The sequence below is a fragment of the Nerophis ophidion genome, linkage group LG01 (assembly GCF_033978795.1).
Source record: "Nerophis ophidion isolate RoL-2023_Sa linkage group LG01, RoL_Noph_v1.0, whole genome shotgun sequence".
Lineage (NCBI taxonomy): Eukaryota > Metazoa > Chordata > Actinopteri > Syngnathiformes > Syngnathidae > Nerophis > Nerophis ophidion.
Window position 1 is genome coordinate 16790071 of NC_084611.1, and position 20281 is coordinate 16810351.

Consider the following 20281-nt stretch of genomic DNA (forward strand, 5'->3'; position numbering starts at 1 on the left):
AATGTTAATAAACGTGATGTTTGTAAGCTGATCTGTAGTCGTCTTTAATCTGAATAAAGATACAATGCTATGCAGAGGCTTACGTTGAACAATTTTAGACAAATTATACTATTTATAGTTGAGCTCTGGGGGGGAGAGGGTGTGACGGAAAAAAATGGAGAATCACTGCCCTGGAAAAGACTTGAGATTGTCGTACGTCTCTTTCCTCAGGTGTGTGTCTGAACTGTGAGGGCAACGCCCAGGGGACCCAGGGGTCCAACTGTGAGGAGTGCAAGCCTGATCATTACCGCAGCCCCGGCACTCCATTGACTGAAGCCTGTGTCCCGTGTCCCTGCTCCAACGCCTCCTCTACTGGCGCCTGTCACACGGGTGAGTCCATGACCTGACACACACATTGTCATCAGGCATCCTCATCACGTGTCGTAAGCAGGTTGTATGGAAGTGTGCCTCACTTTATACGTCATTCACATGTAGGGATGTGTTCCAAATCTGGTACCTTTTTGGCATCGTCCTACCAGGCACCGATTCACGTAAAACCCAGTATTGACAGTCAAAGTTGCATAGAATGTGAGATATGACATCAGTTGTGTAAGTGGGACAGTATGGACAGTCAAAGTTGCATCAGATGTGAGAGATGACATCAAAGGTGTAGGTGGGACAGTCTTGACAGTCAAAATTGCATGAGATGTGATATGGCATCAAATGTGTAAGTGGGACAGTATTGACAGTCAGAGTTGCAGCAGATGTGAGAGATGACAGATGTGTAAGTGGGACAGTATTGACAGTCAGAGTTGCAGCAGACGTGAGAGATGACATCAGATGTGTAAGTGGGACAGTATTAACAGTCAGAGTTGCATCAGACGTGAGAGATAACAGATGTGTAAGTGGGACAGCATTGACAATCAAAGTTGCCTAAGATGTGAGAGATGACAGATGTGTAAGTGGGACAGTATTGACAGTCAAAGTTGCATCAGATGTGACTGATGACATCGGCTGTGTAAGTGGGACGGTACGGACATTCAAAGTTGCCTAAGACGTGAGAGATGACATCAGATGTGTAAGTGGGACAGTATTGACAGTCAAAGTTGCATCAGATGTGGAAATGGGACAGTATTGACAGTCAAAGTTGCATACAGGTATAATGTAAGAGATGACAGATGTGTAAGTGGGACAGTATTGACAATCAAAGTTGCATCAGACGTTTAAAGATGACATCAGATTTGTAAGTGGGACAGTATTGACAGTCAGAGTTGCAGCAGATGTGAGAGATGACAGATGTGTAAGTGGGACAGTATTGACAGTCAAAGTTGCATCAGGCGTTAGAGATTACATCATATGTAAGTGGGACAGTATTGACAGTCAAAGTTGCATCAGACGTGAGAAATTACATCAGATATGTAAGTGGGACAGTACTGACAGTCAAAGTTGCATCAGATGTTAGAAATTACATCAGATATGTAAGTGGGACAGTATTGACTGTCAAAGTTGCAGCAGACGTGAGAGATGACATCAGATGTGTAAGTGGGACAGTATTGACAAAGTTGCATCAGACGTTTAAAGATGACATCAGATATGTAAGTGGGACAGTATTGACAGTCAAAGTTGCATCAGATGTGTAAGTGGGACGGGACAGTCAAAGTTGAATCAGACGTTAGAAATGACATCATATATGTAAGTGGGACAGTATTGAGTGTCAAAGTTGCATCAGACGTGAGAGATGACAGATGTGTAAGTGGGACAGTACTGACAGTCAAAGTTGCATCAGACGTGAGAGATGACAGATGTGTAAGCGGGACAGTATTGACAGTCAAAGTTGCATCAGATGTCAGAAATTACATCAGATATGCAAGTGGGACAGTATTGACTGTCAAAGTTGCAGCAGAAGTGAGAGATGACATCAGATGTGTAAGTGAGACAGTATTGACAGTCAAAGTTGCATCAGATGTGAGAGATGACATCAAAAGGTGTAGGTGGGACAGTCTTGCCAGTCAAAATTGCATGAGATGTGAGATGGCATCAAATGTGTAAGTGGGACAGTATTGACAGTCAAAATTGCACCAGATGTGTAAGTGGGACGGTATGGTCAGTCAAAGTTGCATCAGATGTTAGAGATGACATCATATATGTAAGTGGGACAGTATTGAGAGTCAAAGTAGCATCAGACGTGAGAGATGACTGATGTGTAAGTGGGACAGTATTGACATTCAAAGTTGCATCAGACGTGAGAGATGACGTCAGATGTGTAAGTGGGACATAATTGACTGTCAAAGTTGCAGCAGACGTGAGAGATGACGTCAGATGTGTAAGTGGGACAGTGTTGACAGTCAAAGTTGCATCAGATGTGACGGATGACATCAGATGTGTAAATGGGACAGTATTAACAGTCAAAGTTGCATATAATGTGAGATGACATCAGATGTGTAAGTGGGACAGTATTGACAGTCAAAGTTGCATTAGATGTTGAGGTGGGACAGTTTTGACGGTCAAATTTGCATCAGATGTGAGAGATGTGGGACAGTCAGAGTTGCTTTGAATTAGAGGTTCATAGAAGATTCCACATGAACTTCTTGGTTTTATCTTTGACCCCACTTGTAGAAGAGTGGGGTAGTGATACAAAAACTGCAATTTCTTAAAGGCTTACTGAAACCCACTACTACCGACCACGCAGTCTGATAGTTTATATATCAATGATGAAATATTTACATTGCAACACATGCCAATACGGGCTTTTTAGTTTACTAAATTGCAATTTTAAATTTCCCGCGAAGTATCCTGTTGAAAATGTCGCGGAATGATGATGCGTATGATGACGTAGGCGTGTGATGTCACCGGTGGTAGCGGACATGTTCTTCCAGCCCGATCCAAGTTATAAGTAGTCTGCTTTTATCGCATAACTACACAGTATTCTGGACATCTGTGTTGCTGAATCTTTTGCAATTTGTTCAATTAATAATGGAGAAGTCAAAGAAGAGAAGATGTAGATGGAAAGTGCTGTATTGCGGCTGCCTTTAGCAACACAAACACAGCCGGTGTTTCCTTGGTTACATTCCCGAAGGTGAAGCTTTACTATGGAACAGAGCGGTCAAGCGAACATGGTTCTCGACCACATGTCAACCTGCAGGTTTCGGTGAGAAAATTGTGCTAATAAATCCGCTCGTACCGCAGACATGAGCGGAGCTTGCGTCTTCCTGCAGCTGCGGACTATTACCTCCTCCCACCGGAGACAATGGCGGTCACCACACCCGTGGCCACACCTCTCCGACTTTCAGGTACCATATAATCTTACTAAAACACTAGTAACACAATAAGCAGATAAGGGATTTTTCAGAATTATCCTAGTAAATGTGTCTAATAACATCTGAATCGCTCCCACTGCCCTCGCCTTTTTTTTTTTTTTTTTTCTAGTCTTTCACTCTCACTATCCTTATCCACGAATCTTTCATCCTCGCTCAAATTAATGGGGAAATTGTCGCTTTCTCGGTCCGAATAGCTCTCGCTGCTGGTGGCTATGATTGTAAACAATGTGAGGATGTGAGGAGCTCTACAACCAGTGATGACACGCGCACATCGTCTGCTACTTCCGGTGCAGGCAAGGCTTTTTTATGAGCGACCAAAAGTTGCGAACTTTATCGTCCATGTTCTCTACTAAATCCTTTCAGCAAAAATATGGCAATATCGCGAAATGATCAAGTATGACACATAGAATGGACCTGCTATCCCTGTTTAAATAAGAAAATCTCATTTCAGTAGGCCTAAATGAAAAAATGAATACAAATGCAAATGACCTCGTCATGTTTTATGAAGAATACCTGGAATATAAATATATAACAACCTTTTATTTTAAAGATGTTAAACATTGTTTTAACTTTATATCAACAGATAGACCGGAAATTGATGTAGCGATCTAAGAGATGAAAAATTATTTTAAAGATGACAATAATGTATGACTTATTTTTAAGACCGAAATATTTCCGAGTCCCAGTAACCACACGAGGAAAGCCCTAAGTTTAAAAAATAATACATTAAAAAATATCAAAATGGCCCCTGCATGCCTTAAAGGCCTACTGAAATTAGATTTTCTTATTTAAACGGGAATAGCAGGTCCATTCTATGTGTCATACTTGATCATTTTGCGATATTTAGTAGTGAACATCGACGATAAAGTTTGCAACTTTTGGTCGCTATTAAAAAAAAACCTGCCTTTACCATAAGTATGTGCGCGTGACGTCACGAGTTGCAGGGCTCCACACGTATTCACATTGTTTATAATGGGAGCCACCAGCAGTAAGAGCAATTCGGACCGAGAAAGCGACAATTTCCCCATTAATTTGAGCGAAGATGAAAGATTTGTGAATTAGGATATTGATAGTGAAGGACTAGAGAAAAAAATAAAATAAAATTGAAAAAAATGCGACGGCCGGGGACATAAAGCCCCCTGGTAGGGTCTCCCAAGGCAAACAGGTTCTAGGTGAGGGATCAGACAAAGAGCAGCTCGAAGACCTTTATGAAGATGAAAAACCATGGACCCAGATTTCCCTCGCCCGGACGCGGGTCACCGGGGCCCCCCTCTGGAGCCAGGCCCGGAGGTGGGGCACGATGGCGAGCGCCTGGTGGCCGGGCCTGTTCCCATGGGGCCCGGCCGGGCACAGCCCGAAGAGGCAACGTGGGTCACCCCTCCAATGGGCTCACCACCCATAGCAGGGGCCATAGAGGTCGGGTGCATTGTGAGCTGGGCGACAGCCGAAGGCAGGGCACTTGGCGGACCGATCCTCGGCTACAGAAGCTAGCTCTTGGGACGTGGAACGTCACGTCACTGGGGGGGAAAGAGCCTGAGCTAGTGCGCGAAGTCGAGAAATTCCGGCTGGATATAGTTGGACTCACTTCGACGCACAGCAAGGGCTCTGGAACCACTTCTCTCGAGAGGGATTGGACCCTCTTCCACTCTGGCGTTGCCGGCAGTGAGAGGCGACGGGCTGGGGTGGCAATTCTTGTTTCCCCCCGGCTCAAAGCCTGTACGTTGGAGTTCAACCCGGTGGACGAAAGGGTAGCCTCCCTCCGCCTTCGGGTGGGGGGACGGGTCCTGACTGTTGTTTGTGCTTATGCACCAAACAGCAGTTCAGAGTACCCACCCTTTTTGGGAACACTCGAGGGAGTACTGGAAAGTGCTCCCCCGGGTGATTCCCTTGTCCTACTGGGAGACTTCAACGCTCACGTTGGCAACGACAGTGAAACCTGGAGAGGCTGGAAGAAGGAAGAAGGAGCTGAGCCGGAAGGCAAAGCTCTCAATTTACCGGTCGATCTACGTTCCCATCCTCACCTATGGTCATGAGCTTTGGGTCATGACCGAAAGGATAAGATCACGGGTACAAGCGGCCGAAATGAGTTTCCTCCGCCGTGTGGCGGGGCTCTCCCTTAGAGATAGGGTGAGAAGCTCTGCCATCCGGGAGGAACTCAAAGTAAAGCCGCTGCTCCTCCACATCGAGAGGAGCCAGATGAGGTGGTTCGGGCATCTGGTCAGGATGCCACCCGAACGCCTCCCTAGGGAGGTGTTTAGGGCACGTCCAACCGGTAGGAGGCCACGGGGAAGACCCAGGACACGTTGGGAAGACTATGTCTCCCGGCTGGCCTGGGAACGCCTCGGGATCCCCCAGGAAGAGCTAGACGAAGTGGCTGGGGAGAGGGAAGTCTGGGTTTCCCTGCTTAGGCTGTTGCCCCCGCGACCCGACCTCGGATAAGCGGAAGATGATGGATGGATGGATGGATGGAAAATGCGACGGCTCCGGGCGAAGACAATGTGAGCGTTTCAGATGTAATTAGACACATTTACTAGGATAATTCTGGAAGATCCCTTATCTGCTTATTATTTTAATAGTGTTTTAGTGGGATTTTAAAGATTGTAAAGACATACCTCGAGGTCGGATGGCTGCGGTGAACACGCTGTGTCTCAGAGAGAAGCCGAGGAGCCAAGCTCACAGCTGCCTTTTTTGACAGCTGCTGCAGGACAACGAATATATATCACAATTTCCCCATCCAAAAACATGCTGGTTGACCTAAAGAAAACATTTCGCTTGACCGCTCTGCTTCACAACAAACAAAGAAACACCGACTGTGTCTCGGTGCTAAAGGCAGCTGCAATTAGGGCTGGGCGATATTGGCTTTTATTAATATCGCGATCATTTTATGCCAAACTGCGATATACGATATATATTACGATATTTTGCCTTGGCCTTGAATGAACACTTGATGCATATAATCACAGCAGTATGATGATTCTATGTATCTACATTAAAACATTCTTGTTCATACTGCATTAATATATGCTCATTTTAAACTTTCATGCAGAGAGGGAAATCCCAACTAAGTCAATTGACCAAAACTGTATTTATTAGATACTCTTCATTCTCTCACGGGTGACTTTTTAAATGAAATACATTATTAGTGTTGCTACCTTTTTGTAGTAACACTTCTGCTGTATACTTTTCATTGATTGATTGATATTTTTATTAGTAGATTACACAGTACAGTACATATTCCGTACAATTGACCACTATATGGCAACACCCGAATACATTTTTCAACTTGTTTAAGTCGGGGTCCACGTTAATAAATTCATGGTACAAATATATACTATCAGCATATTACAGTCATCCAACAGGTTAATCATCATAGTATATACATGGAACAGCATATTGCTTTTGTCTGCTGACTATCTTCCCACTTGGAGCCAAACCACCGCCAGATGATGGACCCCCCTGCTCTTTATGTTGGGCATTTATTGTTCTTCCTCCATTTGTGATAAGTTTCGCACCATGATCGGCGAGAGCTATGACGCTAGACTCGCGAGAGTATGTGACGTATGTAAGAAGGCGGACTTATTTTCCGTATCTGTCAGAATGAGAAACGAGGAGTGAGAAACGCCTGTCGTGTGATGCCTGCAGCTAAAAGCAACTCGACTTGCCTCAGCTAACGTTAGCTCTCGGCGAGAGCAAGTGACCCTACATGCGCGACAGTATGTGATGTATGTAAGAAGGCGGGCTTATTTTACGTCTCTGTGAGAAGGACAGACGAGAAGGAATGAGACACACCAGTAATGTAATGCACGCAGCTTAAAGCCACGGTGTGAGAACATATAATCGAATATTACGATATAGTCATTTTCTATATCGCACAGAGACAAACCTGCGATATATCGTATATATCGATATATCGCCCAGCCCTAGCTGCAATCCGCCGCTTTCCACCAACAGCATTGTTCTTTATAGTCTCCAGTATTAAATGAACAAATTGCAAAAGATTCAGCAACACAGATGTCCAAATTACTGTGTAATTATGCGGTTAAAGCAGACGACTTTTAGCCGCGAGTGGTGCAGCGCTAATATTTCCTGACAGTCCGTGGCGTCACGCGTACGCGTCATCAAAATTGCAATTTAGCAAAACTAAAAAGGCCGTATTGGCATGTGTTGCAATGTTAATATTTCATCATTGATATATAAACTATCAGACTGCGTGGTCTGCAGTAGTGGCCTTCAGTAGGCCTTTGTTTTTTTAGCGTGCAACCTTCAGTGGAAAAAGTGAGGACACCCCCGCTCTACCCCAAATGGTTCTTGTACAGCTTTACATTTACTCTGGGTACCCTTTTAGGAATTGTCACATTTTTAAACGTACCGCTGGAGTATTTCCAGGCCTTATCTCCATCCATCCATCTTCTACAGGCTTCCGAAGCCGTGCCCTCCCTGCATAGCAACAGCCTTGCGTGGACACGCGCCGACTGTCAGGTTACGTGGGCGCCTGCAGGGGATTGCACTAAATGTTCTGCAATGTGCGAGGGAGGGGAAGGGACGCGGGCCAGGCTGAGCTGAGCTGGGACAGCACGATCACAGCTGGGCCATCTCAGTGCCACAGAGGCAACGCCATAACAGCGGAGGGGGGGGGGGATTGGGGGGGGCAGCGTGGTGTTCACTGCTGGAACAACCATATTCAGAACGAAAAGATCAGAGATCTGTTATTGCGATTCATCCCGCGGCATGAGCGGCGAATGGGGTTTCCGACTCGACTTAGCAGAGTGAGGAGACCGAGCACTCTGCAAGCTCGGGTTGCCCTGGCGACCATGAAACATGAGGAGATGCGGTATCATGGATCAATGCGTTGGAAATATTTGGAGTTTAATTTTAAATGGGAAATCTCCGTTGTGACTCTCGGGGAGGTGAAGTGGAGCGCTGCCCCAGTTGAAAATGTGGGTCACACATACTAAATGACCCATGTATGATTGGATCCGTACCTACTGATGTAGTCTGGCCTGCCTCCGTGTTTAATATTTCTGCATGTCTTTCTTTTGTAGAGAGTGTGTCAGATAATGCAGACACCAGTGTTTTTCAACAAAATCCACGGGCACACCACCAGCTGAAAATGTTAAAAATAAAACTCAATCAATAGGCTATATTCATACTTGCCAACCCTCTCAATTTTCCAGGAAGATTCCCAAATTTAAGTGCCCCTACCGAATTTCCACCCGGACAACAACATATGCCTTAAGCGTCCTCTCTCACCTGAAAAGGAGACTATTATATATATGTCTCTGTTATCCATAGTTTTATCTATATCCCATAAAGCAGGCAGGCACGGAGCTATTTCTCAGCGTGTGTTTATTCCAGCCGGCACGTTAATACACTGACACACAACAACCGGATCCCCATCATGCATTGCTTCAAAACTACGGCAAGTAGTAATGTCCAAAAACATAACAGAGACGAAGCGGAAAAACGAAGAAGAGACATGGCGACGACGAGTGAGAAGAAGAACTACGCTTGCAAGTTCCAAAATGATTGGAACAAATAATTTCAGTTCATCCAGGACAGCTCGAAGGGGAAGGCGTACTTCTTCATATAACCGAGGCCGAACGGATATACTCATTCATGAAGGGATTATATATATCCATCTATCCATTTTCTACAGCTTGTCCCTTTTTGGGGTCGCGGGGTGTGTATACAGTGTGTGTGTGTGTATATATATATATATATATATAGACTACTTCATCTCTACAGAACTGTTTCATCAGGGGTTCCCTCAATCATCAGGAGGAAAAAAAAAAAAAAATCTCCTGATGATTGAGGGAACCCCTCATGAAACAGTTCTGTAGAGATGAAGTAGTCTTGTGATTTTTCCCACACCTACATATTTTATATATATATTGATTGATTGATTGATTTTTTTGATTGATACTTTTATTAGTAGATTGCGCAGTTCAGTACATATTCTGTACAATTGACCACTAAATGGTAACACCCCAATAAATTTTTCAACTTGTTTAAGTCAGGGTCCACGTTAATCAATTCATGGTACAAATATATTCTATCAGCATAATACAGTCATCACACAGGTTAATCATCATAGTATATACATTGAATTATTCACATTATTTACAATCCGGGGGGTGGGATGAGGAACTTTGGTTGATATCAGTACTTCAGTCGTCAACAATTGCATCAACAGAGAAATGTGGACATTGAAACAGTGTAGGTCTTACTTAGTAGGATATGTACAGCCAGCAGAGAACATAGTGAGTTCAGATAGCATAAGAACAAGTACAGTATATACATTAGAAGTACATTTGATTATTTACATTAGGTTGTTTATAATCCGGGGAGATGGGATGTGAATGGAGGAGGGTATTAATAAAGTGTTGAAGTTGCCTGGAGGTGTTGTTTTAGAGCGGTTTTGAAGGAATATAGAGATGCACTTACTTTTATACCTGTTGGGAGTGCATTCCACATTGATGTGGCATAGAAAGAGAATGAGTTAAGACCTTTGTTAGATCGGAATCTGGGTTTAACGTGGTTTGTGGAGCTCCCCCTGGTGTTGTGGTTATGGCGGTCATGTACGTTAAGTAGTTTGACATGTACTTAGGTATCAAGGAGGTGTAGGGGATTTTATAGACTAGGCTCAGTGCAAGTTGTTTTACTCTGTCCTCCACCCTGAGCCAGCCCACTTTGGAGAAGTGGGTTGGATTGAGGTGTGATCTGGGGTGGAGGTCTAAAAGTAACCGGACTAGCTTATTCTGGGATGTTTGGAGTCTAGATTTGAGGGCTTTGGAGGTGCTGGGGTACCAGGAGGTGCAAGCGTAATCGAAAAAGGTTTGAATGAGAGTTCCCGCTAGAATCCTCAAGGTGCTTTTGTTGACCAGAGAGGAGATTCTGTAGAGGAATCTCGTTCTTTGGTTGACCTTTTTGATCACCTTGGTTGCCATTTTATCACAGGAAAGATTAGCCTCTAGAATGGAACCTAGGTAGGTGATCTCATCTTTCCTGGTGATAACAATGTCACCCACTTTTATAGTGAAGTCATTGACTTTAAGGTTGATGTGGGACCCAAATAGGATCGATTCCGTTTTACCTAAGTGTATGGATAGCTTGTTGTCGGCGAGCCAGGTGCAAATATATATATATATATATTATATTCCATTCTTTCCTTCATTCCTGGTGTAGCTTGCATACAATGTACCAACTACATTCACGTTGCTGTACATCACCTTACTTTGACCATTTCTAGAGGCACAAAAAAACGGAATAACTGATCTTATAACTCAGTAAACTGATGGCAAAAGCCAGGGTCATACTGTATATTGTTGTCCCTACTTATTTTGTGTTCTTGTGTTACCATCTAGAGGTCGTGAGAGGAAGCTGACTCAAAAGGGAGCACACAGGCCTTGCTGATAAGGAATATTTGAAACCTTTCCGTGGATCAGATATCAGGAGACGGACAAACTCTCAGAGATCATAGGAATGATAAATCAGTGCTTGTTCTGTATTAACCTCACATAACTGGTAACACAGAATACATATTTAAAAACTAAACACGTTTATTAATTGTGACTGCGCTGATGACGGCAAGCTTGCTAAACATTAACTAGCATGATTTGTGACATCTCAGTAATAGCACATCCTCGCACAGGGAAGGTTGACACACTGGCATCTGCGTCAGTGGCGAAGAACAATTTGTTATATGACTGCCTTTTAAATGTTTGGTCACTTCTGGGTGGGGATATTAAATCACATTTGACGTGTAAATGTGTGACATTTATTTATGGTGAGTGGTCTTGATTCTACGACCTGGAGTAAGAACCATAGAATCACCATGGTTTAGACTCGAGCTGGCAGTAGGAAGTCATTTGTGGTGTAGAATTTTGGTTGGGAAATGACCAAAATTCAACGGTCAAATTAAAATCACAATCTGACATTGAATAAATGTTGTCAAAAAGCATGTTGTTTCAAAATTGTATTTGTGTTGTAGAATGTTGGTTTGGAAATTAACAAAATTCAATTGCCAAATCAACATCAGAACCCAACATTGATTAAAAATCGTCAAAAAGTATGTTTTTTCAACGTTGTATTTGTATTGTAGAATTTTCTGGGTGTTGTTGATAAATGGCTTTGGCTTTGCATAGTACAGTTTTAACTTGCACTTACAGATGTAGCGAGCATTTGTAGTATGAAGAGTGAACTGAACGCCGTGGATACTTTGGAGGCACAGAGGTGGTCGTTCAGGCTTTGCCAACTTTTGATTTCAATAATGTAAAAAGATCAAGGCAAGGAAACTAAATTCACTTTGTCATCAATGCAATTAATGCAGGGATGTCCAAATTTTTGACTTGGGGGCCGCATTGGCGCCCCATCAATTTGGCCAGGGGCCGAAAGCCGACATGTAACATAGATATATATACACATACATATATACATACACATATAAATATATATACACATACACACACAAATATACCGGGTCGAGCGGAATATACGTTAGGTCAGGGAAAAAACACAGAGGCTATATCATCCCTACAAGCCTGTTTCGCAGGTTTCCATGCTCGTCAGGTGATTTTATAAGACAATAATGATTAATAATTTTGACAAAATAATAGAATGATAAATGACACAATATGTTAATGCATAAGTCAGCAGACTAATATAAGGAGCCTTTGTTTGTTTACTTACTTCTAAAAGACAAGTTGTCTTGTATGTTCACAATTTTAATCAAGGAAAAACTTGCAAAAAGAAACATGTTTAATGTACCCTAAGATGTTTTTGTTAAAATAAAGCCAATAATGACATTTTTTAGGTCCCCTTTATTTAGAAAGGTTTCGAAAAGTATCAAAATAATTTTGGCACTGGTACCAAAATATTGGTATCGGCACAACACTACTTGGGGGTATCAGATTTACCAACAAGTGCTCCCACCTTTTTAAAAGTTCATTGAATGGACAAATTTGAGCATTATTAGTATTGCACAATAACAAGGTCCGTATTTGACCAGTTTAATGTAAAATGCAATCATCATTTCATACAAAATAAATATCTTTCCATCAGTTTGGGGGTCTTTGGCCCAGAAAATGTTGAAGTATAAATACCCAGTTTGAGGGGTGGTTGTTCCACAAGGTAGCCCGTAAGGACCAGATGAGTCGCCCGCTGGCCTGTTCTAAAAATAGCTCAAATAGCAGCACTTACCAGTGAGCTGCCTCTGTTTTCTTAAATTTTATTCTTTTACTAACAAGCTGGTCTCGCTTTGCTCGACATTTTTAATTCTAAGAGAGACAAAACTCAAATAGAATTTGAAAATCCGAGAAAATATTTTAAAGACTTGGTCTTCACTTGTTTGAATAAATTAATCATTTTTTTTTACTTTGCTTCTTATAACTTTCAGAAAGACAATTTTAGAGAAAAAAATACAACCTTAAAAATGATTTTAGGATTTTTTAAAAACATATGCCTTTTTACCTTTTAAATTCCTTACTCTTCTTTCCTGACAATTTTAAATCAATGTTCAAGTACATTTTTTTTTTTATTGTAAAGAATAATTACTACATTTTAATTTAATTCTTCATTTTAGCTTCTGTTTTTTCGACAAAGAATATTCGTGAAATATTTATTCAAATTTATGATTAAAATTCCCCCAAAAATTTCGGGCAAATCTAGAAAATCTGTAGAATCATATTTAAATCCTATTTCAAAGTCTTTTGAATTTCTTTTAAAATTTTTGTTCTGGAAAATCTAGAACAAATAATAATTTGTCTTTGTTAGAAATATAGCTTGGTCCAATTTGTTATATAGTCTAACAAAGTGCAGATCGGATTTTAACCTATTTAAAACATGTCATCAAAATTATGAAATGAATCTTAATCAGGAAAAATTACTAATGATGTTCCATAAATTATTATTTTTTTTTTTTTCAAAAGGATTCGAATTAGCTAGTTTTTCCCTTAATTTTTTGGGGTTGAATTTTGAATTTTAAAGAGTCGAAATTGAATATAAACTATGTTTCAAAATTTATTTATTTTTTTTTTTCGTGTTTTTTCCTCTTTTAAACCGTTCAATTAAGTGTTTTTTTCCTCATTTATTCTCTACAAAAAAACTTCCGTAAAAGGGAAAAAAATGTACGACGGAATGACGGACAGAAATACCAATTTTTTTATATATATATATATATATATATATATATATAGATTTATTTATTAAAGCTCAATTGAGTAAATTGGGTATTTCTGGCAATTTATTTAAGTGTGTATCAAACTGGTAGCCCTTCGCATTAATCAGTACCCAAGAAGTAGCTCTTGGTTTCAAAAAGGTTGGTGACCCCTGGTTTACATGAAGTTTTCTGTTCTTGTTCAGATCCCAGCGGCTCCCCAGTATGTGACCAGTGCCTTCAGAACCACACGGGCCCGCTATGTGACCGGTGCAGCGCGGGCTTCTACAAATCATCCGGAGCCTGCTTGCCGTGTGACTGCAGCGGGAATGTAGACCTGCAGCGCACCGCCCAGGTGTGCCACCCCGACACGGGCCTCTGCCTCAGCTGCATCAACAACACCAGCGGGGCCCGCTGCCACCAATGTGCTCCTGGATTCTCAGGTGACGCCCTGGCTCACAACTGCAGCCGACTAAGTAAGTAAATATGTCAAAGTATTTCTTTCATCAGCGAGCAGGAACTGAAATGATCTCAAACAAGTGTCTTTCTCATTTAACTCCCTCCAATATGTTTTAGAACAACAACAGACATATTCTCCATACCAATGTTTCGATATTTGAACGATTATTTCTTCTGTTTCTCGTTTGTTTACCCTCATCAATTGTTTTTTTTTTTTTTAATTAAAATGATGCAAGCCAGTACTATACTGTGATTAATCATGATTAGTGAGACTCTTCTGATTAAAAAGACAGCACTAGTTTAAATTTAGCATCTTATTTCGCTTCTGTCCAAAATAACGATACATCCGCATTAATTGTTAAATTTATAATAATTATTTTATTTATTTATCTAATTTTGTCCCATTTGCCCTCCATACATCCTGGCCACTTGTTTACAATAGGTCATAGAAACTCCTACTTTTTGACAATCGTTTTATTAGGACTTTCCAACTTAGCACATTCAAATATCGCACTCAGCGTGTATAAACGCTGATTAATCAGCCAATTCATTTTTTTAAACAGTAAGTGAACTCGCTGGCAAGATATACCTCAAAATAATGGGACATTAGATAAAACTGTTACCACGTTGTGATCAAATAAATTGTGTCTATTTAGTAAAACATTTTTTGTTTTTGGTGTTTAACATTCTGACAATAAAATTGCATTTGTGTTAAAATATTGTGGTATTTTTTAAATTGTATTAATTAAAACGAGTACCACAGTGGGGCAAAAAAGTATTTAGTCAGCCACCGATTGTGCAAGTTCTCCCACTTAAAATGCTGACAGAGGTCTGTAATTTTCATCATAGGTACACTTCAACTGTGAGAGACAGAATGTGAAAAGAAAAATCCAGGAATTCACATTGTAGGAATTTTAAAGAATTTATTTGTAAATTATGTATTTGGTCAACCATTCAAAGCTCTCACTGATGGAAGGAGGTTTTGGCTCAAAATCTCACGATACATGGCCCCATTCATTCTTTCCTTAACACGGATCAATCGTCCTGTCCCCTTAGCAGAAAAACAGCCCCAAAGCATGATGTTTCCACCCCCAATGCTTCACAGTAGTTATGGTATTCTTGGGATGCAACTCAGTATTCTTCTTCCTCCAAACACAACGCGTTGAGTTTATACCAAAATGTATACATAGATGATACAGCAGAGGATTGGAAGAATGTCATGTGGTCAGATAAAACCAAAATAGAACTTTTTGGTCATCCATGTATCCATTTTGGTATAAACTCAACTCGTCGTGTTCGGAGGAAGAAGAATACTGAGTTGCATCCCAAGAACACCACACCTACTGTGAAGCATGGGGGTGGAAACATCATGCTTTTGGGCTGTTTTTCTGCTAAGAGGACAGGGCGATTGATCCGTGTTAAGGAAAGAATGAATGGGGCCATGTATCGTGAGATTTTGAGCCAAAACCTCCTTCCATCAGTGAGAGCTTTGAATGGTTGACCGAATACTTATTTTCCACCATAATTTACAAATAAATTCTTTAAAATTCCTACAATGTGAATTCCTGGATTTTTTTTTTACATTCGGTCTCGCACAGTTGAAGTGTACCTATGATGAAAATTACAGACCTCTGTCATCATTTTAAATGGGAGAACTTGCACAATCGGTGGCTGACTAAATACTTTTTTGCCCCACTGTATATTGTGGGTAGTCCTAAGTGTTACTAATATATATTGTGGGTAGTCCTAAGTGTTACTAATATATAAGTGTTACTAATATATATTGTGGGTAATCCTAAGGGTTACCAATATATATTGTATTGTTTTTGCAAATGAAAAACATCAAAGTGGCCATTCATTCTTTCACTGCTTTAAGGGATCGTGTGTAAAGTTGTAGATGAATAATGTAAAAATCATCTCTCCTCACCCTCCCCAGCACTTGTCACCACAGCAGAGGTCCCCAACTCCAGCACTTCCTCCTTCGGCGGCAGCCTGACGACCGCCCGAGCGAGAGTCGCCTCGACCCCGACGCACGGTGGCAACCGGAGCGCGGCCGCCGCTCCACAGGCCACGCTGACCAGCCTGGGCGTCCCGGCGGACAACACCACGGCGTCGCTGACCGACGTCTCCTGGACACAGTTCAACGTCATCATCCTGGCCGTCATCATCCTGGTGGTGGTGGTGCTGCTGGGCTTCGTGGGCGGCGTCTACACCTACAGAGAATACCAGAACCGCAAGCTCAACGCGCCCTTCTGGACCATAGAACTGAAGGAGGACAACATCAGCTTCAGCAGCTACCACGACAGCATCCCCAACGCCGACGTGTCCGGCCTGCTGGAGGACGAGGCCAACGAGGTGGCGCCAAACGGTCAGCTGGCGCTCAACACGCAGGCGAACTGCTACAAGGTCTAGCGTCCGCCGCGGGAAGGGCCCTCCTCACACAACGCTGCTGGAACGTACCAAATCCAAAGCTCCTCCCTCCCGGCTGACGCCTGCGACGCTTCACGAAGTGACAAAAGAAGTTTGCTCTTCTCGGCGAAGCGTCCAAAGAAATGGCGGGCAATCAGGAGGACTGGCAGGAGGCGAGCATTTTCAAATATGGACTGTTTTGAGTCGAAAGGCCATCACTCAAACCGAGACAATGATTGTTATTTAATGAATTTGTATTATTATTATTATTATTTATTGCTTCTTGGGAGGAAATGCTGCACATGTTTATTTGATCTCATTTGATGTTTTGTGACTTTGCTTTCCAGAGAGGGAACAATGAAGGCTGCCGACACATGTTTATACTTCCTTGCCGGCACGCCTGACGTCACCTCCGACACTTTCTTTCAGCCAGCTTTTCCCCAACCCAGCTGCAGGCCAGTGACTCACATCAGGGGTGTCCATTGAGGGCCACACACTTAAAAAAATCAAAGCGTGCGCCGGCCATTTTAATATTTTTTTGTTTTGGAAAACCAATACAATTTATAGATTGTTTTTAAAATAAGTGCTCCCCTCAAGTTTGGTCCCGGAGACCTGAATAAGGCCTTAAAAATAATTATTTATTTTTTATTATTTTTATTATTCTTAAATCTCTCAATATACTTCACTTCAGGTCCATCCGTCAATATGAAGTAAAACTAAATAAAAATATATATACACAGTATGTCTGTATATTTACACACACACGTATATAGATATATACACAGACACGCATATACATACAAATATATACACACATACATATATATATATATACATACACACACACACACATATACATATATATATATATATATATATATATATATATATATATATAGTTTATATATATATATATATATATATATATATATATATATATATATAGTTTTATGGCCTATTCGTCAAAGAAAACGTAGTTTATGTAGTAGTTTATGTAGTATGTGTCAAAAACACAAAATATGCGGTATTTCAAAGTAGAATATATAGAAGCAATTGGTGCATTGAATATGTCCATAATTGATTTTGATTCATTATTATTTTTTGGGGAATGACAATTAAAAAAAAAAAATACCATTAAAATTCTTGGGAATTCAAAAACATAAAAATGTGAAAAGTTAATTATCCTTTTTTTTTTTTTTTTTGAACTTTCAACGCTTAAATTTTTTGATCAACTACTTTGAATTTTTTTCTTATTTTTTAATGGGGGTTTTTTGCTGTTGTTTTACACTCTTTTTGTCAAAGAAAACTTTGTTTTTATTTGTCTAAAACACAAAATATGCAGTATTTTGAAGTAGAATAAATAGAAGCAATTGGTGCATTGAATATGTCCATAATTGATTTTGATTCATTATTATTTTTCGGGGAATGACAATTTGTTGAAATAAAAATCCCACTAAAATTCTTGGGAATTCAAAAGCAGAAAAGTTTTTAAAAATTGTTATCTTTTTATTTTATTTTTTTACTTTAAAGTCTTAAGTTTCGCAATCAAATTCAGCTCTATCGTTCAATTTAAATGTTTTATTTTTTTAAATGTTTTTTTGCTGTTTTTTCACACCCTTTTTGTCAAAGAAAACATTTTTATATGCCAAAGACAAAATATGCAATATTTTCACCCCAAAATATTTCAATGTGTTATCTTTGATGTGAAGTAATTGGAGCTTTGAATAAGAGAAAAAACGTCATAACATTGATTTTGATTCATTAGTATTTTTTGAGCGAAGACATTTGAAAAAAAAAACAGCCCGCATGGCAGTTTTGTGTTATTAGAGTCAACACTGCGATTTTTTTCTCGTTACATCTCACCTGTTTTTTGGGTAGTTTTTTTAGAAGACAAAAAGTGGGCGGCGCCGCACTTTGGACACCCCTGACTTCCATCATTCCTATTATTTCCCCTCTTGGGAGCACAGAAGCATTTGGGAACATGAACACTGTCAAATGGGAGCATGAATAATATTGTTGAGAGTTTTCTGTGTTGCCATGGCTACTCGGCCTTCACATACAATATACATCAAGCCCTCGTTTAATCGCTGTTAATCTGACTAAATACAGTCCTGCAAAATTCCATCCATCCATCCATTTCCTACCGCTTATTCCCCTTTGGGGTCGCTAGTGCCTATCTCAGCAAAAATCGGTCAGAAGGCGGTGTACACCCTGGACAAGTGGCCACCTCATCGCAGGGCCAACACAGATAGACTGACAACATTCACTCTATATCTTAAAATTATGACTTTTTTCATCCCATAGTTTTGACTCTCTCCTAATTGACTTCTTATCTCATAATTTTGACCTTTTATCTTATAATTCTGACTTTTTTTATCCAATAATTTTGACTTTTTATCGACTTGTCCAGGGTGTACCCCGCTTTCCGCCCGAATGCATGAGATAGGCTCCAGCACCCCCCGCCATCCCGGTAGAAAATGGATGAGGCTCCAGCACCCCCCGCCATCCCGGTAGAAAATGGATGGATGGATCTTTTAATTACGACTTTTTTTATCTCATAATTATGACTTTTAATCTCACAATTATGACTGTTTGACCTGTTTGTATCTTTAGAAGAGAAAATGGACACACCCCGACTTCCCATGCTGTCAGTAATTAGTCAACATTCCACTACAAGGGTAAAAAAATTATTTTGTCCGAAGCCTGTAAAAATACAATCTTTTAATTTGATATTTATTGTTTAGCAGTTGAGCCGAGGCACATATTTGACATAAAAAAAAAAACTCAGGCCACCAAACAAAGATGAAAGGCAACAATGTGGATAAAAACCTCACAATATTTTCAGTGAAAATAATATTTTTTTGTTGGTCTTTGGTCTGTTTGCTTGAACCCTGAAGAAAATAAGTTGTGAGACAGAACTCCTCAGGTAGCAACAAGGTTCCGTATGTGACGTGTGTGTAAATGTGTACAGAAGAATGTGAATAGTAGTAGGTAGAAGTAGCTCCAAAGCTCGTCTCTCACCAGGACACCATGTTGCTTTTTTTTTTATCTTCTTCTTCGTCTTGTTGTGAGTGAAAGTGGCCACATTTACGCAGATGGAGGACTTGAACGCACCACCACCGTGTGAATAATCTCAACAATAATAATTATAACAGCCCAAAGTCAGCGCTCCACTCGAATAAAAAGGATTGAATTGCCCTTGTGTTTTTGTCACCTCCTCATTGAATAAATGCACGCCTTACTTCATTAGATTGTTCCTTGTTGATGGGACTCTCAGACTCAAATGTTTTCTTTGTTATTAGTGTGAAATAGGGTAATAATTCATGTCACGGTTATTGGGACCAAATTTTCCCGGTATTGTTGGATGTCCTCAAAATGTACTCTGTAATCTTTGAACCAAGTTTTTATAAAAAAAAAAACAAACTGGTAGACACACAACATACCTTATTGGCAGAAGAAATATTACAAATATATTTTACTTTTGTTTGAGTGAATCTGTTGTTCACGGCTGCAAAATCGGCTAAAAAAGTTAGCACGCTAACAACTAGCAAATGTCCAGTATCACGTTATGTGACCTTAATGTGAACGGCTGTAAAAGTAGCTAAAAAAAAAAGTTAGCATGCTAACAGCTAGCATATGTCAAGTACCAAGTTATATGCCCCTGAAGTGAACGGCTGTAAAAGTAGCTTAACAAGTTGGCATGCTTGCATGTTAAAGTTTGCATGCTAAAAGCTAGCATAGCTCTAGAACCAAGTTATATGACCCAGAAGTTAACCACTCTAAAAGTAGTTTAAGAAGTTGACATGCTAGTGTGTCAAAGTTAGCATGCTAACAGGTAGTATATGTCAAGTAGCAAGTTATATGACCCTGAAGTGAACGGCTGTAAAAGTAGCTAAACAAGTTGGCATGCTTGCATGTTAAAGTTTGCATGCTAAAAGCTAGCATAGCTCTAGAACCAAGTTAT

General features: G+C 40.6%; 1 protein-coding gene across 1 annotated transcript in view; it reads left to right on the forward strand.

Moving 5' to 3' along the window:
* si:ch211-158d24.2 (multiple epidermal growth factor-like domains protein 9) overlaps window positions 1-19515 on the forward strand; it is a 113705-nt gene extending 94190 nt beyond the window's left edge. The window contains exons 4-6 of the mRNA XM_061897439.1: window positions 211-369; window positions 13656-13925; window positions 15845-19515. Of these exons, the coding sequence (XP_061753423.1) occupies window positions 211-369; window positions 13656-13925; window positions 15845-16320 (905 nt within the window). The 3' untranslated portion in view covers window positions 16321-19515. The remainder of the gene's footprint in view (window positions 1-210; window positions 370-13655; window positions 13926-15844) is intronic.
* The last annotated feature ends 766 nt before the right edge of the window (window positions 19516-20281 follow it).